Source organism: Phacochoerus africanus, chromosome 9, assembly GCF_016906955.1.
Source record: "Phacochoerus africanus isolate WHEZ1 chromosome 9, ROS_Pafr_v1, whole genome shotgun sequence".
In the NCBI taxonomy this organism is placed as follows: domain Eukaryota; kingdom Metazoa; phylum Chordata; class Mammalia; order Artiodactyla; family Suidae; genus Phacochoerus; species Phacochoerus africanus.
The window spans coordinates 125,241,537-125,268,269 of NC_062552.1; the positions used below are offsets into that span (position 1 = coordinate 125,241,537).

Here is a 26,733-nt window from a genome sequence, read left to right on the forward strand (position 1 = left end):
GTTGTCGGGTAATTAATTTGCATTGCTATTAATTAGGGGACTGGTGGGTGCTTTCCCCAAAGGACCTACTTGCTCTCAGCAGGTCTTTGAGGACCGACTGGGTGCGGGCGCCTGGGCAGGTGCTGGCGAGTCCGCAGTGAGTTCCCCAGGAGGACGCCTGGGTTCTGCTGTGAAACCCGAGTAAACTCGCTTTACCCGTGAGCAAAGGGACTGGTTTTCCCTTTAAGGCTGCTGCTAGCATTTTTATCATCTGAATCTAGATTGGCTGATCGCGGTCATCAAGGACCGGATCCGAGTTTTGTCCAGGGTGCTTGTGGGGACCCACGTCTGTGTGGCCTGGCGCGCGTCACCCTCATCCGTGCGCTGCGATTCCCGGCCTTCCTGGGGCTGCCGGCGCCTAGGCCCTTAGTCGTTCTTGCGGCCACAAACCCTGGGTCCTCCTGGCAGTTCTGTTTCCTGCTCGCCTGGCGTGGGTGGAGAGGGTGTTGCTCTCAGGTTGGCATCTGGGGCTTTGGAGTCGGTGGCCCAGTTGTGATGGTCTGACTGTTGCCTCTGTTGGTTTTCCTGGCTGTGTTTTGTCATCAGTAACCAAATAACAGCTTTCTATTCGGAAACAGAGCTTAGCAGGCAGTACGACCCCCAGAACCTGTTTCAGGAGGAAGAGCTGTAGCCTGGCCTCTGGTGGACTCCCCTTGACAAATCCCATTCACCTGAATAAAACAGTCCAAAACGTAGCAGAATGACCCTTGTGGTTTTCAACAGAGCCCTGAGTAAGCAGCCTTTCTTTCCTTGTCCCTGAAATGAGATTCTTCTCAGTGTTTCTCTTTGGAGACCACCCCTTCCTGCGGTAACCTTTGCATGTGCTGCCGCACTGCAGTTGTGTCCCAGCACGAATATTCTCTTACCTCGCCCACTGGGGGTGAATATTACAGGTATAGGAAGTCTGCATGTTATTGCCGAATTGTGAGAATTTGCCATCAAGTTGCTTCTCGAGCCATTTGGGTTTGCGTTTATTCAGTAAATTTCGCAATTAGGAGAAAAACAGCTGCAGGGTGGTTTAGGTACAAAGAGTAGACACGCCAGGAAAGCTGTAGACGCAGGCAGGCCGTGCCCAGGCCGCTTGGGTCACAGCGCCCACCGGCAGGCGTGGTGCCCTTCCCGAGGACTTCCTCCTTTCCCAATGCAAAGAAGGGGTTCGCCCGCCCTCAGTGGGTGAGAAAACCAAAGCCCGAGCAGGTTTTTCTTTCCCGGGCCCTGCTCTGGGTGAGAGGAGGGCCTGGGAACTTCCACATCCCACGAGGCCGTGCCGCCGCCTCTGCAGACCGGGTCCTAGCTCCTGTCTGGGGATGGGCTCGCTCCAGGTCAGTGGATCTCAGCTGAGAGGTCGTCGTGGTCTGTGTGGCCCCCATCAGATCCGGGACTTCCAGACCTGCAGTAGGAATGGATTCCTTCTGGCTTGCCTGGCACGATGTTGACGCCAGTGGCCTTGGGAGGCTCGCGGACGGCGCGCCGCCCGTCTGGATGGCGCCTGGCCACCAGCACCATGGTGCTCAACTGACTGGAGCCCGAAGCTGCTGTGCTGAGAAATGTCAGCAGGTTAGAAGCCCAGGAAGGCCTGCTCTAGGGCTCTGCTCTTTTGGTGTTTTGTGTTGTTTTGTTTGTCTTTTTAGGGCCGCTCGTGTGGCATATGGAAGTTCTCAGGCTGGGGGTCAAATAGGAGCAGCAGCTGCTGGCCTACACCAGAGCCACAGCAACACAGGATCTGAGCCATGTCTGCAACCTACACCACAGCTCACGGCAACGCCGGATCCTTAACCCACTGAGCGAGGCCGGGGATCGAACCCGCAACCTCATGGTTCCCAGTCGGATTCGTTAACCACTGAGCCACGACGGGAACTCCTTGGGCGCTGCTCTTTTATCTACACGTTGGTTTTTGGTATCTTTAGTCTTCTCTAGAGATGATAGGAAAGGAGAGTAGAAATTACGGTGTGAGGTATTTGTTGTGGGAAAGAAGTAACTTTTTATCAGAGCCAGACAGTCGTCAGACTTCCCGGCTCGAGGTGGCCGTCTTCCCAGGACACTTTCGCATTCAAAGCAAGTTGGCCTGGTCCCCTCGCAGGCCCCTAACTCAGCTCCTGGGCCTTGGTGAATGTGTAGGTGTCAGGGTCAGGCCGGAGCGGACCAGGCACCGGGCAGTGGTGCTTCTGGTCGAGGCTGAATCATCAGCTTCCCTGCAGCAATTTATGGAGGGTCCGAGCTGACCATGGACCAGTTGGAATTCTGGAGAAATGCAGCCGGTAGGATAGAGGCAGACCTGGGGCTGGGGACAGATTTTGGAGGAAGTGTCTGCTGCCATGTGCAGGCAGGTCCAGATGCCCCGGCCCCAGGGAAACCAGTGTTGCTCTGAGGAGACTTTTCACCTGATTGGAATCCGCCCCCACACTCCAGGGTCAGCTCCTCACCGAGAGGGGCCCCCCGGGTGTGACCACGGGGCCACGTGCCTTCATGAGGCACTAACTAGGTCGTTGGCGGAGGAGCAGGTGCTCTGGGACAAGCCAGCACAGCGGGCGTGTTTTATTTTTTTCAAACATGGCCTCTAACCGTGATCTGTTTTATGTCCCTTTCCTCCTGTTATAGTTGTCACGCCCTGAACGCCCCAACCCCAGACTCCCAACCTCACCCGCCTTCCCCTGTGGGCAGCCTGGTTAGGGAGGGACCCAACCTGACAGGGGAGGGCGGGGGCTGGCCAAGCCCTGAGCAGATCTCTGCCCAGCGAGGAGGGGGCACGGGGCGGCGGCGGGGGGGCGTCCTCTGGAGGAGGGAAGACCCCCTCCGAGCAGGGCAGCTGTCTGCCGGCGCCCCAGCCCCCAGCCCCTCTCCGAGCAAGCTGACCGCTCCCTTGGAGTTCCTGGGGGCCCGCCACCCCTCTCCCCCAGCCTCTGTGTCCCTAACACGCAGCCCTGGGGGCCTCGCAGGAGGCGACCCATGTGTGCCCTCTAGGTGTGCTGCACCCCGACATCACAGGCGCCCCAGCAAGCCTCCCAGAGAGGCAGCGCGGGTGTTGGCAGACACCTCCACCCCAGCACGCGTGTGCAACTCCTTCCTCTAAGGCCCCCCGTCTCTAGGCGACTCTCTTGGAGCCCCCTAATCACTGGCTTTGATGGAGAGGAGGGGAGCCCAGCTCAGGAAGCCCCCACCCCCCGCCCACAGGGCCTCAGGCTCTGTGCAGCCCAGGAAGGAGGGCGGCGCTGTGTCAGCTGGGCAGGTCCTGCTGCCCCACGCGCGCAGCCCAGGAGGGGACCAGGGGGCCGAAGGGTACAGCCTTTCCTTAGTGGGTGGGCTTTGGGATCGGGCCCTGGGGGCTGGCGACAGACGACCTGCCCTGCTACCTGGTCACAGCTGTCCAGCCTCTGGTCCCCCATCTGGGGAGCCTCCTCTGGGGCCCTGTGCACACACCCCGTTCACAGCTGCCAGCCCTCTGCTTTCTACGTAACATCTCAGCGTTACTCTTCTTTTTTTGGCCACCCCATGGCATGCGGAGTTCCCAGGCCAGGGATCAGATCCGAGCTGCAGCAACGCCAGATCTTCAACCCACGGTGTGGGGCCAGGGATGGAACCTGTGTCCCAGCGCTTCCAAGATCCTGTCGTGTCACAGCAGGAACTCCGCATTACTCATATTTTTACTAAGATTTTTGTCGTCACTTGTCCCAGCCATTCTTTGTTCCTTCTGTCCCCGGACTGTGTCTGCCCCCCTCATATGACGCAGGCAGCAAACACTTGATACCAAGCGTTCCGGAGCCCATGGCCTGGGAGGGTTTTTGTCCTGGAAAATGGTGCTACAGTGTGGGTTCCATGTCAGTAACAGAAGGACAAGATGAAACGAAACCGGTGCTGGGGAGTTTTAGCTTCTTTACAAGACTGATTTCTGAACAGCCAGGTTCGCCCCAGACACTGCACGGAGCCCTGACTGTGGTTGTGGAGCCGGATTCTGCCTCGTGTGTCAGACCTTTGGATTCTGGGCTCGGGGGCCAGAGAGCTTTTTTGATCCCTGGAGCCCAGTTCTGTAACTGGCATGTGGTGGGCTCAGAGATTCAGGGAAGTAACAAACTATTTAAACTGACTGCGAGAGAAAAAGAAGTTATGAGTTGGCGATAGAGGAGAATTAAACTTTGGCATTTACCCCAGGCCCTTGTCAACGTGTGTCGTGCTTTATCCAGTGTTAACCACGCGGGCAGAGAAGGCACCTGTGCTCCAAAGGAGTCTAGATTTTTTGTGGAAGACACATCTGCTGTAAAACACGCTGATGTTTATGGAGCTGAAACGAATGGGAGTGTGGGGCTACAGACAGCAGGGGTGGCGAGCAGAGCGGAGACCGGAGACTGGGAGTCCTGGGAGGGAGGAAGCTGAGCCCTCAGAGCCCCGTCGGGCCTGGGCTGCCGAGCCACGTCCTGTGATGTGACGCCGCCTCGCTCACCCGCATGCAGCCCTTTTCTCTGGAAACGGTCTCCAGCCGCCCTCCAGAAGTCACTCTGTCTTGACAGTTGCTGCTCCGTCACTGTCACTGCAGAGGACTTTGGCAGCCACACTCCAGTGCAGTGGGACCTCTGCTGTTTCTTTCATAACCTCACCCTTTTCTTTGAACATTCTCCCTGCCCTGCGCTCCCTGGTTATAACCCAGCTTTGGGAGCCACCCCCGCCCATCAGCAGGTGTTGAAGCTGCTCGCCTGAAAGGTCACCCGTCCACAGCCGTGGGTCAGGCTGCAGCTTTGACCCACACTGCTTCTCAGTGTTGAGAGAAGGAGGAGCCGGATAACCACTGGAAGCAGCTATCATTCAGATTACTTAAAGCAATTGTAAATGTTCTCTGTAAATGTTTTTAACGTCCCGATTATAATTACAAATGTGTGGATTTTAGTTTGCAGTTAACATGTTTCGAACCTTACCACCTTCCTCCAACCCTACGGGAGCAGAATTTGACCCAGAGGAAGATGAGCCAACGTTAGAAGCAGCCTGGCCTCACCTCCAGGTACTGGATCTGCGAGGGCGCGGAGGCCGGGGTGGGGGTGCCCTGGGCTCTTCTCCAGGGCAGGTGCGCTGGCCCCCGATGGGCCTCTGGGCCTTGGTGTCGGGCCCTTGCAAACCTGTGCGTGCGGAGAGAAGTATTGTAGCAGCAGAAAGAACATGTTTTTTATTTGTTTGGACACTTTATACGAAGATACGGAATTGTCATGTGTTCTCAGTGGGAATGACCACTTGAGTTGAGGTCAGAGGACCTGGGCAGACATTTCTCACTTTGGTACTTAGACATGCCCTGGGGCTCACCTGCCCACTGAGGCTTTTCTGTAGCACATGTGTTTTTTGGTTTGGTTTTGGGTTTTTTGTTTTTTTGCTGTTTTGGGCCACACCTGCAGCATATGGAAATTCCCAGGCTAAAGGTCTAATCAGAGATACAGCCACTGGCCTACGCCACAGCCACAGCAACGCGGGACCCGAGCTGCGCCTGCAACCCACACCACAGCTCACGGCAACGCCGGATCCTTAACCCACTGCTCAAGGCCAGGGATCAAACCCGTGTCCTCATGGTTACTAGTCAGATTCGTTTCCACTGCACCCCAGTGGGAACTCCCTGTAGCGCATCCGTAAGGAGAAAGGTTGACTGGGCAGGATGCACACCCCACAAGCTGGGCTTGGAGGTCTGGGCCAGCTGAGGGAGGGGAGGCAGGCAGGTGCAAAGCCTGGGAAGGAGCAGGCAGAAGGGCCCTCTCGGTAGCAGGACCTCCCCTCATGGTGTCTCTGATGCTGTGTAACCGTGACAGCCTGCGGCCCCCTCCTGAAGTGGGGAGGGGGCGTCCCAGCCCTGGGTGACTCTGTGACCCACTTGCCCAGCAGTTCCCGCTTCCTGTCCACCTGGCCTTTCTGCCAGGACACGCAGAGGTGACAGGCTGCAAACCTCACCTGGAGTTTGGTCACAGCCTGGCTTGTGGCTGCTGTCACTGTGGTGTCTGAGCATTGGTGACAGCTGCCATGGAAAGCAGTTGTTTCAGTGCCATTTAAGGGCATGGTCCACAGTTGTTGGCCCAAGTAAACAATGACCAGCCTCAGGTACCATTCAGTTAAGCCACGAGATTCGGCATAAACTCTGTAGATACATGCCCCTTTTCTTTTAAGGGTAATATTTGCAAAGATGCGACTCATGGTGTATTTTTTTTTTATCTCCATTTAATAAATACCACGTTTTTTAACTCATTGTTTTTTTTTCCTTCTAGCTTGTTTATGAATTTTTCTTAAGATTTTTAGAGTCTCCAGATTTCCAGCCTAATATAGCGAAGAAATATATTGATCAGAAGTTTGTATTGCAGGTAAGGTACGAATGAGCTGAAACTGCAGACACTCTAACACGCAGAGTGTTGAGTCACTGAGTGTCTTTTTCTTCTTGAAGCTTTTAGAGCTCTTCGACAGCGAAGACCCTCGAGAGAGAGATTTCCTTAAAACTACCCTTCACAGAATCTATGGAAAATTCTTAGGCTTAAGAGCTTACATCAGAAAACAGATAAATAATATATTTTATAGGTAAGTCTGTGCCTGGTGGCGTTTCCCTTTGTGCCTGACGTGTGGTTCGCACTCACCACCCCCGCCCCAAACCTCCTCCCCTTTGGCAGAGGGACCGAGGAGTACGAGTGGCCCTTTTTGAGCAGCCAACCTGTCAGGGACCGGTCTGCTCACGTCTCCTCCCTGCTCCCCCCCCCAACTCACACCCGTGTCTGTTCCGCCCTTTTCCCCCCAGTCTGGTCCCTCTGGATGTGGGCGTCCGTCCATCCAGAGCCAGCGTCTCCCCTGCACCTGGCGGTGCCCATTCTTCCTGCTGCGTCTCCGTGGGAGGAGGGAAGGAGGAGACATGAGCATCTTTGGGGGACCTTTGGGGGTGGGGGGGACTCGCACTCTGCGCCTGCTGGTTTGGGGGAGGCACAGCCCCAGGGTCCACGGGAGAACGCTCCCTAAGAGTCCAGTGTGGTGACCAGTACAGCTTGACTCCTGGACCCCTCACACCCTCCCCGGCCCCACATCTGAGCCCTGCCTGTGGTCCTAGCACATCCCAACTCCCTTCGTCTGCTGTGGCCTCCAGCTCCTCTGACAAGACCTCTGGATGAGCAGGTGCAGGTCCCGGGCGAGCCCTTGGACCCCCTGCCCAGACCTCGCGGCCTCTCTGATCCTCCCGGGATGGGGTGGTCTCACACTCTCCCGCCCGCCCTCTGGTCCCCCTCCCAGGCTTCCCGAGACCCCCAGCTTGGCGGACGGTCCAATCGGGGTGGGGGGGGCTGGCACATGGTGCCGGCAGCTTTATCGTAAACGGCCCCGGCCCCAGCTTCCTGCCTGGCTCCTGGCAGCACCAGGTAAATGCTAATGGATGAGCCCATCAGTATAGTTTCTCCTCCATCCCTGGAAGCCCACTGAACGAGCAGTTACTCCGTCAGGCTGGCTCCTCAGGATGCCCCCCACCCAGGGCCCTGTTCTGGGTGGGGCCAGAGCCCGGCCGAGGGCATCCCGCTGGGAGATGCTCAAGCGGATGGGTTTCCTATCGTCCAGCTGCAGGCCAGAGGGAGGGGAGGGTGCAGGCGCACCCTGGACGGGGGAACCCGGCAGCCCCGCCAGAGCACCCCAGAGAAGCCTGAGCGGGCGGGGAAAGACAAGGGCTGTTCGCAGTGCAGCCGTGTCGTGTCGGGTGAGGCAGGCAGGATTTCCCAGGTGTCAGCGTGAACTCTGCCGCCCTCTGCGGCTTCTTGCTCTGGTCAGCGTTTCCATGGGTGGGTGAAACAGACGGGATCAGAGGTGGCCCTGTGGTGGCAGACGGGCAGCGGGCTGCAGTTCTGCTGCAGAGCAGCCCTGTGGCAGTGACAGCATGACTTCCCACGTTCCGCGACACCCCCCCCGCCCCCCCTCGTGGGGCTCCAGGGACAGGTGTGCTCCACGCGGTCTCCCGGCGGCCAGGGCTGCTCACGGAGTCGAAGGCAGCCCAGCCTCGGGGGCGGGGGTGGCCTCCACCTCTGCCTGTGAACCCCCCCTCCACAGAGGACAGGGGCGCGTCGCCTGGGAGGTGGCCCGTGCCTGCTCTGCCTGCGTCTTTAGGCCTCCCTCCCATGCTGCACCCTCGGGAAGAGGACGAAGGGGAACTTCTCTCCGTCTCTCTCCTTTTTTTTCTCTTTTTTTTTTTTTTTTTTTTTTTCTCTCCCACAGTATGTGGAGCTCCCAGGCCAGGGATCAGATCTGAGCTGCAGTTGCGATCTGAGCCGAACGCCAGATCTTTTAACCCACTGTGCCAGGTGGGTGTCAAACCTGTGTCCTGGTGCTGCAGAGACACTGCCGATGCCCCTGTGCCACAGCAGGAACTCCTTACTTCTCTTTCTTATACCTACTTCAAATCTATAAAATAATTAGGAGTTAAGAATTTCTCTTGGGAGTTCCCATTGTAGCTCAGTGGGTTAAGAAGCAGACATAGCATCTATGAGGATGTGGGTTCGATCCCTGGCCTTGCTCAGTGGGTTAAGGATCCGGTGTTGCTGCAGGCTGTGGTGTAGTCGCAGATGTGGCTCGGATCTGGTGTTGCCGTGGCTGTGGTGTAGACCGAAGCTGCAGCTCTGATTCGACCCCTAGCCCAGTAACTTCAGTGTGCCACAGGTACAGCCTTAAAAAGAAAACAAAGAATTTCTTACTGAGAACATGGTAACGTTGATTGAAAGGAGCAAAGTGGCTTGTAGCGGAAGCCACCCCTGCTTAAACGTTGAGCAGGAGACAGGTCACAGTGACGCAGAGCTCAGCTGCCCAGTCTGTCCCAAGTGGAGTCGACCATGCAGGACTGCGGGAGCCACGCACGCCTACTGGCCAGGGTGCCCAGCCCTCCCAGTTACACGCAGAGGAGCAGGAAAACAAGTGCAATGAAGGGAGCCTCAGGTTGAGTTTCACAGACGGCAGCACCTCCCAGTGTAGACGCCCATGGAGGTGGGACTCCCGTGGCGGGCTTTCCATTCCAGGGCAGGGCCAGCAGCCGGGATGACGCGTCCCAGGCTGGCTTTAAAATTGAGTGAGATCTGGAGGGTGTGTGTGTCGGGGGGCGGGGGTAAAGCAAACAGCAGGGTGTTCCTTGTCAAATCTGGGTGGTGGAAATTCGGGCGCTTGTCGGGGCATCTGAGCTCACCACACGCCCTGCCCTCCTCCCGTGTCTGCATCCAGGCCTTGAGTCTCTCTGGAAACGGCCAGCAGCCCCCAGGACGTTCCCGCAGTAGCTGTGCTTGTTACCCGGCTACGTGGTTTTCTCCCTAAAAGCATTGTTCTCTTATTCAAGAGGCTTTTAGTCTTTTCCAGCCATTGTTTCGGTGTCGAATTCTAAACAGCAAATTGCTTTTTCTAGATTTATTTATGAAACAGAGCATCACAATGGCATAGCAGAATTACTGGAAATATTGGGAAGGTAAGTGTCTCCGTGTTACTCGTAGCGAATGGCCTCAGGGGGAATTTATGCCAAAAGGATCCAGTTCCTTGTGTTCCACCGCCCCCTCCCCAAAGCAAGGCACTTTAAACCGTTCTCCAAAAGATCTTAAACAAACCCCACCTCGCGCAGGGGCTGGCGAGGCCCCGGATCAGAACACATGAAATGACAGGCCTCTCCTGCTCCTGGGCTTCCACGCGTGACTATGGAAACACACTTCACTTATTTCCTCAAGAGCAGGGATAAAAGTAGTTACAATGAGAAGGTTTATATCTGACCCCGAGCAGCGTAGGTCATTTATCATGCAGTTGGGGTGTTGAGCAAATGCTGCTATTTCACATTGCTTTGATTTTATAGATTTTTCATACGTAAGCTGATAAAATAACGTTTCAAAAACTTCATCATATTCCGAGTTCTTGCTTGCGATCTTTTTCTTAAATTTTTTTGGAAATCGATAACCTAACGGTTTTCGATCCGCCCTCCTGGCTCACTGATCCCCAGAGTTCCTCAGGTTCCACGGCCAGGGCAGCCTGGACAGGCTGGTGCCCCGGCACCTTGGTCGGGGTCTCGGCGTAGGTCAGCGCCTGAGGGTTCGGAGGAGTCCTGCGGGGGAACCGGGCTCTTGCTTGTCTCGTCTCGTGGTTCCCAGCACCGCTTGGGCGCATGGCTGTCACCTGGAAGATGTGTGGTGCGGTGCTTCCGGAAACAGCACTCCTTGCCGTTTCTGATCCGACGTCAGACAAGCGTCAGTCCCCAAGCCTTGTGGCCACCTCTGCTCTGACGAGTGCCAGCAGGCGCCCTGTCCCTGTCCTGGCGGCAGCCAGTGCCAGCTTGAGCAGGTGCCGTCCCCAGCGACCGACCTGCTGGCCGCTCCCGCCTTCCGCTGCCTTACCTGCGAGATGGGAAGAGAGTCGCCCTCGGGTCCGAGGTGGTGGCGAGGCTGGGCTGAGCTGAGCCAAGGGGCCCTGTGGTCCCGCCCGCCCGTCCCCTCCTGGACGGCCCTTCAGCCGGGCGTGTGCCCGGGGCTCAGCGGCGAGGGGCAGGTTAGACGTCACCGTGACCGCCTCTGCGGCTCGCAGGAGCCAACCTCCCCGTAAAACCACACAGGCGGACGACTTGATGTCACAGAGAAAACCTGAGCGTGGAGGTGAAGAGAAGGGGCTCCCTTTCCTTGCAGAAGGAGCAACTTTCTTGCGGATTTTTATTAATCTTTGTTTTGTTTCTTGCTTTTTAGGGCCACGCCCACGGCATATGGAGGTTCCCAGGCGAGGGGTTGAATCGGAGCGGCAGCCGCCAGCCTACGCCACGGCCACAGCCACGCCAGATCCTTAACCCACTGGGCGAGGCCAGGGATCGAACCCGCATCCTCATGGATGCCAGTGGGTTCGTCACTGCTGAGCCGAGACAGGAACGCCTCTTGTTGGTTTTGAAACGACGCCTGTCCTGCACACGGACTCTGTCCCGCACGCCCTGGAAGAGCGAGGCAGAACTTGCCCGGGGAAGTGTGAGTCCTGAGGGCGGGCGGGTCTGCGCGGCCCTGCCCGAGGAAGGAGGCTTCGCCCCCGGACTCCCGGCCTGGGCGGCCCCGGTCGGCGCAGGACGCACAGTTAGCTCGGCTGCGGAGACAGAGCGGCTGTGCGTCCTCGACGGTGCTCGGACCTTTAGGTGTCTGTGCTCGTCCTCCCGCCTCCTTTCCGACACATGATGTGCTTGCTGGTTCTCGTGCTAAGAACAAAAACTGAAAGCAAAACAGCAAGGTGCATTTTTTAGTCTGGAATATGTAAACATGCAAATGGGAATACATTCTGTCTTCACAGTATAATTAATGGGTTCGCCTTACCGCTGAAAGAAGAGCACAAGATTTTCCTACTGAAGGTGTTGCTGCCTTTGCACAAAGTGAAGTCTCTGAGCGTCTACCACCCTCAGGTGAGGCTTCCTGCCCGGGACGTGCCGTGACGGGGGCCGCGGGCGGGGGCTCTGCTCGGACCCGAGCCAGGCCGCCCCCGAAACCCCAGCCTCTCACCCGGGAGCGCGTCCTCTCTGCTGTCGCACCGGTGGCTTGGGCGTCAGAGTTCTCGTAGCGATCCCTCTTTAGAAAAGTCAGGAAAACCTCGGGAATGGAGAATTCCAGAACTGATTTTACGCCTCGAGAAGGCATGACAACCGGAGTTGGGGGAGGCGTCTCTGAGGAAGTCTCCTGGGGGGTGACCCCCTCAGAGACAGAGTCTCCACGCCCACGGCCAATAAAATGGCCCAAGAGAAAGTTGGGTGTTTTTAAAGCTGGGGGGTTTCTTAAACTTTGTGGAAATATTCTTACAGTTACACGGAAAAACGGGTCTATAAGTGGCTTCTAACGGGGTGGTCGGCTGCATTTACCCAGGAAATTTGTTCGTCCCTCACTCTTGTAAGTTCTGTGCGGGCAGGACGCAAGCTGCACTGGCTGCAACACACAAAGCTTTCGGGGAGGTGCCTGCCTTCACTCAGGCCGCGTGCGCCTCGCTTGTGGCTGGTCCCAGGCCAGGCCCCGAGTGGGCACATCTGGGAGCGGGGCAGCTCACCTCGTAGGGTCAGAAAATGTGTTCTCAGGAGTTCCTCTTGTGGCGAAGTGAATACGAACCCCACCATAACCATGACGTTGCGGTCTCTGGCCTTGCTCAGTGGGTTAAGGATCCGGTATTGCCGTGAGCTGTGGTGTAGGTCACAGACGCGGCTCAGATCCTGCATGGCTATGGCTCCAGCGTGGGATAGCAGCTGCAGCTCCAATTCGACCCATATGCCACAGTGCAGCCTTAGAAAAGACGGGGAAAAAAAAAAGTGTTCTTCAGATGATTCTAATAATGACGCTGGCTTCCTGGGGAAAGTGGGTTTTTTGTTGTTGTTTCTTTGGTTTTTTGATTTTTGCTTTTTAGGGCCGCACCCTCGGCATAATGGAGGTTCCCAGGCTAGGGGTCAAATTGGAGCTACGGCTGCCGACCTACACCACAGCCATAGCAAGGCCGAATCCTTAACCCACTGAGCAAGGCCAGGGATTGAAGCTGCGTCCTCACAGAGACAGTGTCGGGTTCTTAACTGGCTGAGCCACGACAAGAACTCCCTGGGAAATCTTTTACTTAGAGTTTTTTCTCTGATTCCCACGAACTGATGGTATCTTTATATACAGCCGGTTTGTTATCATGTTAGCTGTTCTATATTAAAAATTAGTAGTTTAGGGATTTAAGGTGGAAACAGATTTTGTTCTTCTCAGCAGTTAGATTACCTGTCTATTACGGTCTTCAAAAGGCCACAAGAAAAACCCCACCAAACCTGGGCTCCCTTGTGCCCTGGCTGTTCACTGTTTTTTGTTTTTTGTTTTTTTCCAGGACCTCACCCACGGCATATGGAGGTTCCCAAGCTAGGGGTCAAATCGGAGCTGTAGCTGCCAGCCTACGCCACAGCCATGCCAGATCCGAGCCTGCAACCTGTGCCACAGCTCATGGCAGTGCTGGATCCTTAACCCACTGAGCAAAGCCAGGGATCGAACCCGCATCCTCGTGGTTACAGTCAGGTTTGTAACCTGCTGGGCCACAGTGGGAACTCCTTGTTTAGCTTTCTGATGTTTCTCCTCCAGCTGATCTGCTACACGTTGGGCCTGGGGTCCCTCCCTGCGAGTCCCACGCAGCACCTCCGGCAGGGCCTGTGGAGGGAGCCTACGCCCAGCTGGGGGGCGGGGGGACTCCAGGGGGAGGGGCAGCACTGATCACGTCCATCCCTGTCTCCCCAGAGGAGGGAGTCTAATGATGAGGCAGCATTTCCACGTTAATGTGAAATGTTAGGCGTTCCCGTCGTGGCGCAGTGGTTAACGCATCCGACTAGGAACCATGAGGTTGCGGGTTCGGTCCCTGGCCTTGCTTAGTGGGTTGAAGATCCTCTGTGGCTGTGGCTGTGGCGGCGGCCTCAGCTCTGATTAGACCCCTAGCCTGGGAACCTCCGTCTGCTGCTGGTGCGGCCCTAAAAAAGACAGAAAAACCAAAAAAATAAATAAATAAAGTGCAGCGTTAATACTTCTCCTCTCCCGCAGCTGGCGTACTGTGTGGTGCAGTTTTTAGAAAAGGACAGCACGCTCACCGAACCAGTAAGTTCGCCCTGCCTGGTCAGGGCCTTGCGGTGGGGGGCGGGTGTGTGTGTGCGTGCCTGTCTGTCTGTCTGTCTGGTCAGGGCCTTGCGGGGGGTGTGTGTGCGTGTGACTGTCTGTCTGGTCAGGGCCTTGCGGGGGAGGGGGGGCATGTGTCTGTCTGGTCAGGGCCTTGGGGCGGGGGGTGTGCGTGTGACTGTCTGTCTGTCTGGTCAGGGCCTTGGGGGGGGTGTGCGTGTCTGACTCGGTGTCAGTATCATAGTCTGGCTGCTTGGCCAAGACAGCCTCTTCATCTTAAGTTCTAACACTGATGAACACAAACTGATTTCATTCATCTGTTACAAATTTTCAAACTGTAGTCATTTGAACTCCAAGTTCCCTTGTCGCAGAAGTTATCCTGTGTGATAAGGTGGCCATCTTATTCCTCGTTGCATTTTACTCCTCCAGCAGCTTGGCCGCCAAATCTCACGCAATGTATTGCTTCCACGTCGTCTGCTTTCACTGCATCTTACTGACTCCAGTCGGGGGAATCGGAGTAAGGATTCAGAATGCTTGTTCTAAAGAGGCTTTGAGGTCTCGAAAATTTTTCCCAAGTTAACGTGTAGATTTTTTTTTTTTTTTTTTTCCCCCAGGGCCACACCTGTAGCATATGGAGGTTCCCAGGCTAGGGGTCGAGTTGGAGCTGCAGCTGCCAGCCTATGCCACAGCCATAGCAATGCACGATCTGAGCCGCGTCTGCAACCTACACCACAGCTTATGGCAAGGCCAGATCCTTAACCCACTGAGCGAGGCCAGGGATCGAACCCACGTCCTCATGGATATTAGTCAGGTTCTTAATCCACTGAGTCACAATGGGAACTCCCAGTGTAACTATTTGATGACCACTGCATCATAAATGAGCGTTAGATTGCTACCAATCAGTGCTTAGATTTCTAAATTTCTCAGCATTTTATCTGTATTGAGGAGTTCCCATCGTGGCTCAGCGGTTAACGAACCCACTAGCATCCATGAGGACCCAGGTTCCACCCCTGGCCTCGCTCAGTGGGTTAAGGATCCGGCTTTGCCAGGAGCTGTGGTGTAGGTCACAGATGCGCTCTGGATCTGGCATTGCTGTGGCTGTGGTGTAGGCCGGCGGCTACAGCTCCAATTGGACCCCCAGCCTGGGAACCTCCATATAATGCGGGTGCAGCCCTAAAAAATAAAAAAAAAATAAAAAATAAAAAACACACAACAACACAGTTTTATTGAGATATAAGTCATGTGCTATACAGCTCACCCACCTCAAATATACGATTCAATGGTTTGGGGTATATTAAGTTAATTTTTCTCAATTGTGGTAAAACATACTATATAGCATACAATTTGTGCTCTAAGTGTACAGTTTAGTGGCATCAGTTACATCCCCTGCGTTGTGTAGCTGTCACCAGTGTTTCTAAATATTTGTCATCGCCCCAAACAGAAACTCTCTCTCCATTAAAGAGAGACGCTCCCCTTTCCGTCAGCCGTCCGCCGATAACCTCACCTTTCTCCGCTGTTGACTCGTCTAGATCCGTTACTTCGCTGGGATCCCGCAGGAGCTGTCCTTTGAGACGGGCTTGTTTCACTCGGCGTAACATGCTCAGGTTTCGTCTGCTTCGCCGGGGTGCCAGCAGTTGGTTCCTTGTTACGGCTCAGCGGTGTTGCATGGATGGATGGGCAGCGTCTTTGTCCATCCTGTCAGTGGACACTCGCGTTGTTGCACCTCCTGCACCCTCCAAACACGCGCAAATATGTCTTGGTCTCCTCGCTTCCAGTTCCTTTGGGTGTATACCCGGCGGCGGAATTGCTGACTCATATGGTAATTCTGCATTCGGCGTTTGGAGGCGATGCCATACCTTTTTCCACAGGGGCCACAGCCTTTTGCATTCCCACTGGCAGTGCCCAGGGGCTCCGCTTACCCCACGTCCTCACCAGCGCTTGCTGTGTTCCCTTCTTCTTCGTATAAACACCCTAGTGAGTGTGAGGTAGACTCCCATGGTGGGTTTTTATATATACATTTAATGATCTTTATCTTTTTCCACCACCACATGGTGGTGTGATTTGTGTTTCCCTGAGCGCTCATGACGCAGCGTCTTTATGCTCATGTGTCGGCCATTTCTCTTTCTCCTCTGCAGAAGTGTCTTTAAGTTCACTTCCCATTTTTTAACTGGGTTTTTTTTACTGTTGAGTAATAAAGCAGGAGGTATGAGATGTCAGTTTACGTGTTTGAACAGCCTTTTAAAAGTCACTTTGGAATAGAACAGGTAAAGACTGTGATTCCTGAGGCTTTCTGTCCCATTAGCCATCTTTCACACTTGTGAAATTGTACTTATTTTACTCAACTTTCTAAAATTGAAAAAAATTGAAATGTAGTTAATTTACAATGCGTTAATTCCTGCTGCACTGCAAAACTAAAACTATCTGACTGAGTTGTCGTGAAATATGTGTATGCATACGCATCCTTTGTTAAAGTTTTCCCTTCCGTCATGGTACGGCTCTTGAACACCGGGGTCCGTGCTCTGCAGTGGGACTGGGCTGCCGTCCTTCCGTATGTGGCGACTTACATCGGCTGTGGCTCCAACCCCCCCGTCCCTCCCCCGGCAGCCCCAGGTCTGCTCTCCATGTCTGTGGGTCTGTTTCCGCTCTGGAGATGGGTTCATCTGTGCCGCATCGTAGACGCCGCGTGCAAATGATGTCGTGCGGCGTTTGTCTTTCTTCTCTGACTTAACTTCGCTCAGTACGAGAGTCTCTAGTTCCATCCATGCTGCTGCTGCAAATGGCATGATTTCACTCTTCCCTACAGCCGAGTGGTACTCCGTTGTGTGTATGGACCACATCTTCTCAATCCATCCGTCAGTGGACACCTAGGTTGCTTCCATGTCTTGGCTACTGTGAATAGTGTTGCTGTGAACATGGGGCTGCATGTGTATTTGTGAGTTATAGTTTTGTCCAGATACATCCCCAGGAGTGGGATTGCTGGATCATATGGCAGTTCTATATGTAGTTTTCTGGGGAACCTCCATACAGCTTTCCACCGTGGTTGTACCAATTTACCTTCCCACCAGCAGCGTGAGAGGGTCCCTTTTCTCCACACCCTCTCCAGCATTCATTATTTGTAGACGTTTTGTTTCTGACCAGTGTGGGGTGGTGCTTCATTGTAGTTTGACTTGCATTTCTCTAATAATGAGTGATATAGAGCATCTTTTCATGTGCCTCTTGGCCACCTGTATGTCTTCGTTAGAGAAATGTCTATTTAGGTCTTCTGGCTATTTTTTGATTGGGTTGTTTGGTTTTTTGTTGTTGAGTCGTAGGAGCTATTTGTATATTTTGGAGAGTAAGCCCTTGTTAGTCACATTGTTTGCAAATATTTTCTCCCATTTTGTAGATTGTCTTTCATTTTGTTTATGGGAAATTGTAGTTTTTATGGTCAAAACAATAGAAATTCTTCATACTGTACTCCTGAGTTAAACTGCTTCTGATCTCTCCTTTCTTTTTAAGCTTCTAAATTCTCTGTGTAGCATCCCCGTGTCACACACAAATTCAGGAAAAACCCCCGTCGCATCCCTCAGCGGCACACAGCCCCTTTCAGAGTGTCCCATCCCTGCACCCGTCCCCGGGTCTGGGCACACCCCTTCTCAGCTCTGTCCAGCATTCTGGAAGCCCCGTCCACGCTAAACCTGGGGTAACATCCGGTGAACATTCTGGAAGCCCCCCAGGAAAGGTGCCAACACTTCCCAGACTGCGGTACCAAACACAAAGTACTGACTCCAGTTGAGGGAGCGGATGTTATTCTGTCTTCCTGCCGAGCCGAAGATGTGTTTGGGTAAGGAAAGACAGGTGAGAAGGCAGCAGTCCTTTTTTAAAAGCCTTTTTAATGTCTTCCTTCAGTGGTGACACATCCTCAGTCCTGCCTGTGTTTGAAGACTGTCCCCACGCTAAAGGGCGAGGCCTTTTGCTGGAGGAGGTCCCGGGTGGAGACCCTCTGACACGCTCCCTGCCCTTTCCCCCCAGAAACTAGGGAGAGGAAGAACGTGCCGCTGTCCTCTGAGGTTTTCCTTTGTGCGTATTTCTCATACTCTCTAGTGGCTAAAGAGTTCACCGGATGTTACCCCAGGTTTAGCGTGGACGGAGGCGAGCTGTGAGGCTGCGGGGACCCCCCTGCCCCCGTGCCTGTGAGAACCTCCTAATCCTGCTGCAGCAGGACTCGGTGAGAAGTCCCCACCCCCGCCTGAAAGTAGCGTGAGGGCTGATGGAGTTTATAGGCTCCCACGGCTAAAGCTAGTGCCGCTTTACAGGGGTGGGAGCGTCTCCTTGCAGCGTCTGAAAGACGCAGGAGGCGGGACGCTGGCTTCAGTGGGGTCCTTCCCCTCAAATAGTAGATAGGAAGCCCCGGCTTGGCACAAGCACAAAGCCACTTCAAGCCCCCACACACCCGCTCCCCCATAGTTCCACCCAGAACCACTTCATTGCTTAATTTCCTGCAGCACAGATAATAAAATAGTAATCTCTTGATTAGAGCAGCTTAAGCTTCTGCACATGAAAAACGTTCAGCCCCTCTCATCAGGAAGTTTCTGCCTTTGAAATTCACGTATAATGACAAGACACAGGGCGTTTTGTCTTCCTTCAGCATCAGAAGCGTGTGGCTGACAGAGGTACAGAGTCCTGGGAAGGCCCTGGGAGGCCCTCGTGGGCATGCGTCTCACTGTCCTGCACCCGGGGTGCCCTGGGTCTGAGTGGGTCCAGGCTCAGAAATGTCCAAAGTCTGATTCCTTTAAAAGACGTTTATGGACCCCTGTTTGCAGGGGTTTTTGGTTCTTGTTTTTTCCTTTTTTAGGGCTGCACCTATGGCATATTGGAGCTGTAGTTCCCAGGCTGGGGGTCATATTGGAGCTGCAAGTGATTCCAGTACACAGAGTATAGATGATAATAAATGTCTGTCAAATGATTTTGAGCAAAAAGTAGGAAAGGCATTAAATGATGTGGTGGGTTTTTTTGGCTGCACCCACAGCATGTGGAAGTTCCCAGGCCAGGGAATGAACCCGAGCCACAGCAATGATGATGCAAGATCCTTAATCCACTGAGCCACAGGGGAACTCCCAAATGATGCATTTTTTTTTTAATTATTTATTTATTTTTGTCTTTTTAGGGCTGCACCTGCGACATGTAGAGGTTCCCAGGCTAGGGGTCGAATTGCAGCTGTAGCCACCAGCCTACACCCCAGCTACAGCAGTGTCAGATCCCAGATCCGAGCCGTGTCTGCGACCTACACCACAGCTCACAGCAACACTGGATCCTTAACCCACAGAGCAAGGCCAGGGATCAAACCCGCGTCCTCATGGATCCTAGTCAGGTTCTTAGTCCACTGAACCGCAGCAGGAGCTCCTATACAGAAGTGTTTGGCTTTTTGTACTTTTAGGCTTAGGGTAGCGATACTCTAGGGATTTTATTTATCCACATTCCGGATCTGATGTTTTGGGTGAACCGCTTTTACTGGTGTGATTGTGGTAGGAAATTTGGGGACCGCAGAACGAGGTAAAGAAAGAGCGCCTGGCAGAAACACCATCCACTGATGGGCACAGAAGGGAACGCCCAACACCCACCAACCGGGAAGCTGCAGCCGCCTGGCCGGCAAACCTGCTCTGGCGGGGTCCCAGCTAAGGCCGGGCGGCCGCAGCCTGCTCACTGCGGCCCCACGGTGGGACCGTGGGGCCCCCATCTCTGGTGAGGCCTCTGGGGTGTCCCGAGGTTACTAACAACGCCAGTGCTTGGTGTCTCTCGCTTTGGTGTGTTTTAGCACCGCTGGGAGCTCTTGGGACCCGCACACCGTGTAGCATGTTCGTGTATAAACCTGCGTGAACAGTCGCCTTGAGACAGAAGCAGGTGCTCCTGTGTGTGTGACTCTCCACACCAAGGCACACACGTGAACTCCCGTGGTCCCCACCGGGCTCCCCCTCTCTGAACTCACCCACTTGCCTGTTTCCTGGATTGGTTTGTTGGTTTGGTTTGTTTTTCAGGAACCGCCTCTCGCTGACATGTTGGTTTAAGCGAGGGTCACATAAATTAAAGTTGTGATTCTAAAGTATAAAATTTGGTGGGGTTCCCGTCGTGGCTCAGTGGTTAACGAATCTGACTAGGAACCATGAGGATGCGGGTTCGATCCCTGGCCTTGCTCAGTGGGTTAAGGGTCTGGCGTGGCTGTGAGCTGTAGGGTAGGTCAAAGATGTAGCTTGGATCCTACGTGGCTGAGGCTGTGGTGTAGACTGGCAGCCACAGCTCTGATTCCACCCCTAGCCTGGGAACCTCTGTATGCCTCGGGTGCGGCCCTGAAAAGACAAAAATAAATAAGTAAAAGTATATAAAATGTTTTCCTACCTCTCAAATTATTTTTAAAGACCCACGTTCTAGTTTACTGGAAAACTGCGCCCTGTACGAGGGAAGAGGCACCGTGTCCCCTGTCACTCCGCAGAGGAGACCCCCGAGCGAGGCAGCGGCCCCTCTCACCGCAGTCACGCAGCCTGTGGTCTCTTGGCAGGTGGTAATGGCCCTTCTCAAGTACTGGCCAAAGACCCACAGTCCGAAAGAGGTCATGTTTCTCAACGAGCTGGAGGAGATCCTGGACGTCATCGAGCCGTCCGAGTTCGTGAAGATCATGGAGCCGCTGTTCCGGCAGCTGGCCAAGTGCGTCTCCAGCCCCCACTTCCAGGTACGGCCGGCAGCGGGCAGCGGGCAGCGGCCGGCGCGCGGAGGCGGCGCAGCTCTCCAGCCTCGAAGCCCCTCCCTCCGTCCGTTCTTCGTTTATGACACGCATGAGTTTGTATCCCTTAGACCTTTAAAAAATGCGTGGCCGTGGTTTGTGCCGCTCCCACACTCCTGTCTGAGAGCAGCCTCAGGCGGGTCACTGCCCACTTCCCGCATCTCCAGCCCGTGGGCCTCCATTCAACACACGGGGACCCGGCCTCCTGTGTCCTTGAGACGATACTTGCTGTGAACTCATCGCGAACAAGGGAGAAGTCTAGGCACAGGTTGAGCAAAACCTCATGGCCTCCAGGGCATCAGCAGCCTGGCATGAGAGGGCAGCCGTGGCAGCCCAGCCCACCTGGCATCTGGTCCACACTGCCAGTGGCTTTGGAGCTGGCCACTGCGGTGGTCCCACGCCTCCCGAGGTGCCCACCCTGCTGCCCCCCTTCATCCTCAGCCACCATCCCCTGCCCCTCCCTGGGTCCCTCTGCAGGGACCGGCTCCACCGGCAATGGGGGCCACGATGCCACGCCCGCCAGCCCCCTGCCCGCCAGCTGCTGTTCCCCAGGGCCATCTCTTCTCCTGGGCAGGCCGTCTGCCCACTCTCTGTTCACGCATGTGGTGGAAGCTCCCCGGAGGCGAGATCACTGCAGGGTCCTCCGTGCCCAACAGCACTGCCCGTGGTGTAGACGCCTGATAGCCAGGTGGTGGACAGTGCAGTGGACTCATTTGACCTGCCTTTTCAGCGCCTGGCCCGTGTCTAGCAGGGGTGTTTATTGAACTCACGGGGAAGTCGGGGGCAGTGATCCTGATGGACAGGACACCGTCTGCCTCTTTGTCGGGGCTCCCGGGGCTGCAGCCTAGAGGGTTTAATGGGCGCAGGTAACAGCTCGCCGGGCCGGTGCCGTTCGCGAGAGGTGGACGTTTGTCGACTGTTTCAGTCGCCCCAGGAGCACCGTGCCCGTCTCTCTCGCAGGTGGCTGAGCGGGCGCTCTATTACTGGAACAACGAGTACATCATGAGTCTGATCAGCGACAACGCAGCCAAGATCCTGCCCATCATGTTCCCGTCCTTGTACCGCAACTCCAAGACCCACTGGAACAAGTAAGAGGACCGGCCGCATCGCCTCCAGTCGTTTTTAAGCTTTGCAGGTTTCGCTGGTACTTGAAACCCATGACCGTTGAGTCCCAGTCTGAATATCAGTGACCAAACGAGAGAGCGACCCCGTGGTGGCTGTGCCCGCCACCCCTCGCCCGCCCCACACGTCACCCCCTCGCGGCCCCGGCACCTTCCGGACCGCCGCCGCCGCCTCCTCAGTTCCCTGCGGAGGCGGTGAGGGTCGGCGTGTCCCCCCGGGGTCTGACCTCTGCATGTCCCCGGCCGGGGACTCGGGGCTCGCCTCCCCGACGCCACCGCCACCTCGGGCCGGCCCTCCAGTCAGAATTCACAGCCGCCAGAGCGCCATCTGTCACCTAGGCCGCCCCCCTCCTCGGCTCGCCCCGTCTCTGGCCGCCGCGGCCCGTCCGAGAACGTGGGCTCCCGCCTCGGGCCTTCGTGATGGGGAGTCACAAACACACTACACGGCGGCCTTTGCTTTCGAGCAGCCTTGCTGTGGAGGCGACGTAGGAGAAAGCGACCCTCGGTCGGGTCCCTGGCCCCTCAGCAGGGCTGGCCGTGGTGCCGCGAGCAGGAGAAGGAAGGACAGCAGCCAGCGTCAGGGACACGCTGGGCGAGTGGTGGTCATTCATGGTGCCTACGTCGCTTCCAAAACGTCTTTTTTTTTTTTTTTTTGGTTGCTCCCACAGCATGCGGCGTTCCTCGGCCAGGCCGAGGGCAGCAACCCAGGCTCCCTCAGTGACCACACCAGATCCTTCACCTGCTGCACCACACGGGCACGCCTCAACCTTTTCTGTGTAATGTTTATTTTTCACTGAGTCAGCAGAGGCTAACAAGCCCCCAGAGTTGAGCCACGGCCCCTGCGTGTGGTTTCGTGTGACGTCAGAGCTGGCGCTGACCTCTGACCAGCCTCCAGTCGCTGCCCGCTGCACAGAAAGAAAGGGCCTTTTAGGTGTTTTTCCAAATAGGATTTGGGTTTTAGGAAGGGAATTAAAAAGTACTTATGACTTGTTTTTGTCGTGGCTCCCAGTTCTGTGTCTTGACCAGGCTCTGCTGGGCAGTTTCTCTGCCCGTCTCTCTGAGGGCCCCTTAGTGGGGTTGCATCTGAGCGGAAGGAGCCAACATCCTCTTGCGGCTCCGCTGGATGTGGGGCGGCTCCCCTGCCCCCCGGCGTGTCAGAGCCTGAGAGAAGGGTTGAATAAGCTGTCCCATGGTGGTGTCGCTGAAAGCTCTCCCAGCCCTGCTTTGGCATTATTACAGTTAACTTGTCTGTCCTCGAGCTGACATTGGTAGCAAGCAGAGTCTTTATCGCTCTGATAAAGTTGGCCTGAACCATATTTGTTGGAGTTTCAGCACGTTCAGACTCTTTCCACGCACGGTGGCTTTTGGCTGCCCTCAGCCGGGACAGCGAGCCCAAGGGCCCAGGCGCCCGAAGGCGGGTGGCGAGGGGGCTCTGCCTTGGATCCGGCGAGCGGCTCAGTCACGGGCTCGGCGCTTAGGCGACTGGGCAACGGGGCCGCGGGCCGGGCTGACCGGTCGGGGGGCAGGCCGGCGGGAGGGAGCGGGCCGGGCTCCGGAGGTGAAGCCCTCGGGGTTTCAGCTCGCAGCTCTCTTTGCAGGACGATACACGGCCTGATCTACAACGCGCTGAAGCTCTTCATGGAGATGAACCAGAAGCTGTTTGATGACTGCACCCAGCAGTTCAAAGCAGAGAAGCTGAAGTAAGTGCCCCTTGCCAGAGCCACTGGGTCCTGGTTAGAACTCCTTTTGAAGAACGTGTGTTTGAAGTTAGCTGTTCCCGCTGTCATGCTCCCGGTTTAATCATCTTCGCCAGAAGGGCACGTAGGCTACGAATGGAACTTTCAGAATGTTCTCTGTTCTCAGAGGACGTCTGAGGCGAACTGGGCGGGACTGTGAGTTGCAGGCTCTGAGGTCGTGTGACAGGGCAGGACTCTTGGTCCAGCCTTGCTTTATTGTTCTAGTTTATTGATCTCCAGAAATGCAGTGTTTTCTGGAATCTGGTACCTAAGACCTTCCCACATCGGGGCCCTGCTCTCATGCTGAGGACTGTAGAGCCCACATCTGTGCGGGGACAGTCACGATGACCCTGTCCCTAGGCCGTGCTAACCGTGCGTTTCATTCTCAAAATCGCCTCCTGAGAGTCAAGTACGGGCTGTGGGCAGACGGGGTTCCCTGTCGCTGGAAGCTGGCCGAGGTCAGAGCCCTCCGAGGCACAGGCGTCATCTGCAGCACGTCCTGGCCAGGTGCTGGGTTCGTTCCTTAGACGTGGTGCATTTCTGTAGGCCAGGCCCCGTTTGGGCTCCAGCAACACGGCGGTGAATAAAACCGAGACCCTGGCCTCGCGGAGTGGGTACCTGGGAAGGGCAGGAGGAGCGAGGCAGTGAGACCCAGATGAGCAAGAGGCCGGCTGCAGGGCTAGGACAGGCGGGCGGCGGGCCCTGCAGACCCTCGGACAGCCTGGCCGCTCCTCCCGCAGCCGAGCGTGGGGTTCAGGCGGGAGGGTGTGAACGCTGGGCCCTTGCGATGGCAGGTCGTCTCCCTGATGGAGCGTCACAGCTCTCCAAGGGGCCCCGCCGGGACGCCGCGCCCTGGCTCTGCGGACCGGCGTGTGAGCTTCTCATCAGGGTCTTAGACGTCCTGCGGCCGGGCACCAAAACAGGAGCGAGGAAGGAGACGGGTGTGCCTGCGCCCGGGTTGCTGAGAGCGTGACTCTCAGACACGCTAAAGTTTCGGTATATGTATACTTTTAACTCTTTTCCTCTAAGTCCTGTTTCCTTTTTCTCCCATTACGAGCTTTGCAGTCCCCACAGTGACATCTGTGGAATGAGACAGTGACAGAGAAAAAAGAGGCCTTCTATTGCTGGCCCTGTATCCCCCTGAGGTTTTCTTGAATTTGATTCGTTTCTCTAACACCAGTGACATTTTACTATTTTTCAGAGAGAAGCTAAAAATGAAAGAACGAGAAGAAGCGTGGGTTAAAATAGAGAATCTAGCCAAAGCAAACCCCCAGGTACTAAAAAAGAGAGTAACGTGAAAACGGCTAGGGTGTGTCTTGAGTGTTTGTATGAGATAGGAATGTGGCTTCATCTGGGGGGGAGTCCATTCCACTAACACTGTATATTAAAACATCTGCAATAAAAATACTTTCCAACTTTTGTATAAGTACTTATTTTGCCCCACCAAGTCTTTACCACAGAAGTGGCTTTTCTTCTTAGTCTGCTTTTCGCATAAGATGAGAGCCTTGAGAACCCACTGTGGTAAAAGAGCGGGGCAGCACCCCTCGCCTTGGGCCAAGGTTGCCATTTGCGCTCTCTCTCAAATGTCATAGATGCTGTAGCTCAGACCCCGTTCCCTGCTCTTTACGGTCGATTCTAACGGAAAAGCAATTAGGTGTGAACTAGACTAAGGGCGGAGTCGATGTCCTCTTTCCGAAAATGAGGTTTCTACCGGCTGAGCCTTTTATCGTTAGTCAGCCGTGTTCACGACTAAGCCCTGATGTGCCCTGGCGGTGGGCACAGGCAATGGGGCTTCTGGAGCCGCAGCTGGGAGGCATGCTCCGCGTGGCGACGACGCAGGTGACTCCCAGGTGGCCGGGGTCTGGGGGCTGCACGTGACCTTCCGGTGGTGTCCCCACTGGTCCAGGGGACGGGGACTGTCCTGGCAGACCTTTCTTTTGTCTTTTTAGGGCCACCCCCATGGCATGTGGAAGTTCCCAGGCTAGGGGTCCAATCAGAACTGCAGCTGCTGGCCTCACCACAGCCACAGCATCGCAGCATCTGAGCCACGTCTGCAACCTACACCACAGCTCACGGCAACGCCAGATCCTTAACCCACTGAGCAGGGCCAGGAATCGAACCCACATCCGCATGGATCCTGTCCGGGTTTGTTTCTGCTGAGCTCCAGCGGGAACCCCCTGGCAGACCTTCCTTCTGGTGCCACGTGCCCATCTGATCATCCCTGAAACATCCTGTGCGTGAATCTGCCGCACCAGGCGTTCCCAGGCTGTCCTCAACTCCCCAGGAAAGAGCTTGCTTTCTGAGGAGTACTGCTCAGCTGCCCCTGCAGTCCTAAAAGGTTCTACAAGGTGAGCCGGATTGTAAGCGGTCTGCGTGTTTTCCTTGGCGAGAGGGATGCGTAAATCACTGTCATCTCAGTGCTGGGGGGCGGGGGGGTTCAGGCTCTCGGTGTCTAATGAAGAGCGTGTGTGGATATGAAGGTGAGAGTGTGTCATAACATACTGATTTGTATTCCCTTTGACAAAGTTACAGTCAAGGAAAATTGAATGACTGCCTTAAGTGTGTGTCTTTGATGCCTCCGGAAACAAGTAACTGGCGTGCTTCTAACCATTTCTATTCCATGGTCTCACCCAGAAATGCTGTTCTAAGGCGACTGTGAAACTGCGCGGTGGTTCATTTAGGTAGACGGCTGTGGGTATACACTTTCGAGAGTAGAATTTACGTTGAATGTGAGATTAATGTACTGACAGTGGTTGGAAAGCCACACAGCTGGGACGGGATCCAGCCCGGGGGCAGACGGGGTCCCCATCGGGCTTGTCAGGCACCCATCACACACCCTCCAAGGCCTGTAGACTACATGGAGATCGCGTGGCCTGGTCGTATTTGCTTTCCCCGGGGTGTAGGCACGGCCTCCTGGAAGAGCGCGCAGAGCTTTCCCGGACGAACCGGGGGAGCCGCTGGCGGTGTGAGCGCACGGTTCTGCCGCTGCGCTGGGGCAGCTGCTGCTTCCTAAATGTGTGTGCCCTCATTTCGCGTGTTCTGAACTCTGCCTGCGCGTTCTTGCATCCCATTTCCATCCCTTTGGCCGCTCTGTTTAAAAATGTCTCGGGCAACAGCATCCGGGCCGTGGGCTTTGCCTGCGCTCAGCCCTGCGCTGCGCTGCGCTGCGCTGCGCTGCCCGGGCGCGGCCGCCGCGTCTCTGCTGCCACCTTCGGTGGCGGCCCCGCCGCCCGGCCGCGTGCTCCCGCCCACGGCGCAGGGTCTGAAACGGAGAATAGGGCGTGAGCTCTTATTTCAGAGCCGAAAGTTAGGGCCTTGGTACCTGCCGCTCCTTTTCTGGAGAGAAAACCTTTTCTCACTTGTAATCACTGCTTCCCATTCATGACAGCAGCAAGTCAGCACGGCTGCGGATGGTAGGGTTTGCTCCCTGCCTCGGGAACGCGCCTACGCGGTTGCACAGGCGAAGCGGGTGCTGCCGTCCGCCCTGTGAGAGGCGGTTTCAGAGCACCTCA

At 55.6% G+C, this 26,733-nt stretch overlaps 1 protein-coding gene across 6 annotated transcripts in view; it reads left to right on the forward strand.

Moving 5' to 3' along the window:
• PPP2R5C (protein phosphatase 2 regulatory subunit B'gamma) overlaps positions 1-26,733 on the forward strand; it is a 138,883-nt gene that overhangs the window by 99,838 nt on the left and 12,312 nt on the right. For all 6 annotated transcript variants that reach the window (XM_047795495.1, XM_047795493.1, XM_047795496.1 and 3 more), the window contains 10 exons: positions 4,916-5,026; positions 6,267-6,359; positions 6,440-6,570; positions 9,404-9,463; positions 11,299-11,407; positions 13,539-13,592; positions 20,143-20,313; positions 21,325-21,452; positions 23,084-23,185; positions 24,423-24,495. In XM_047795495.1, coding sequence (XP_047651451.1) covers positions 4,916-5,026; positions 6,267-6,359; positions 6,440-6,570; positions 9,404-9,463; positions 11,299-11,407; positions 13,539-13,592; positions 20,143-20,313; positions 21,325-21,452; positions 23,084-23,185; positions 24,423-24,495 — 1,032 coding nt within the window. The remainder of the gene's footprint in view (positions 1-4,915; positions 5,027-6,266; positions 6,360-6,439; positions 6,571-9,403; positions 9,464-11,298; positions 11,408-13,538; positions 13,593-20,142; positions 20,314-21,324; positions 21,453-23,083; positions 23,186-24,422; positions 24,496-26,733) is intronic.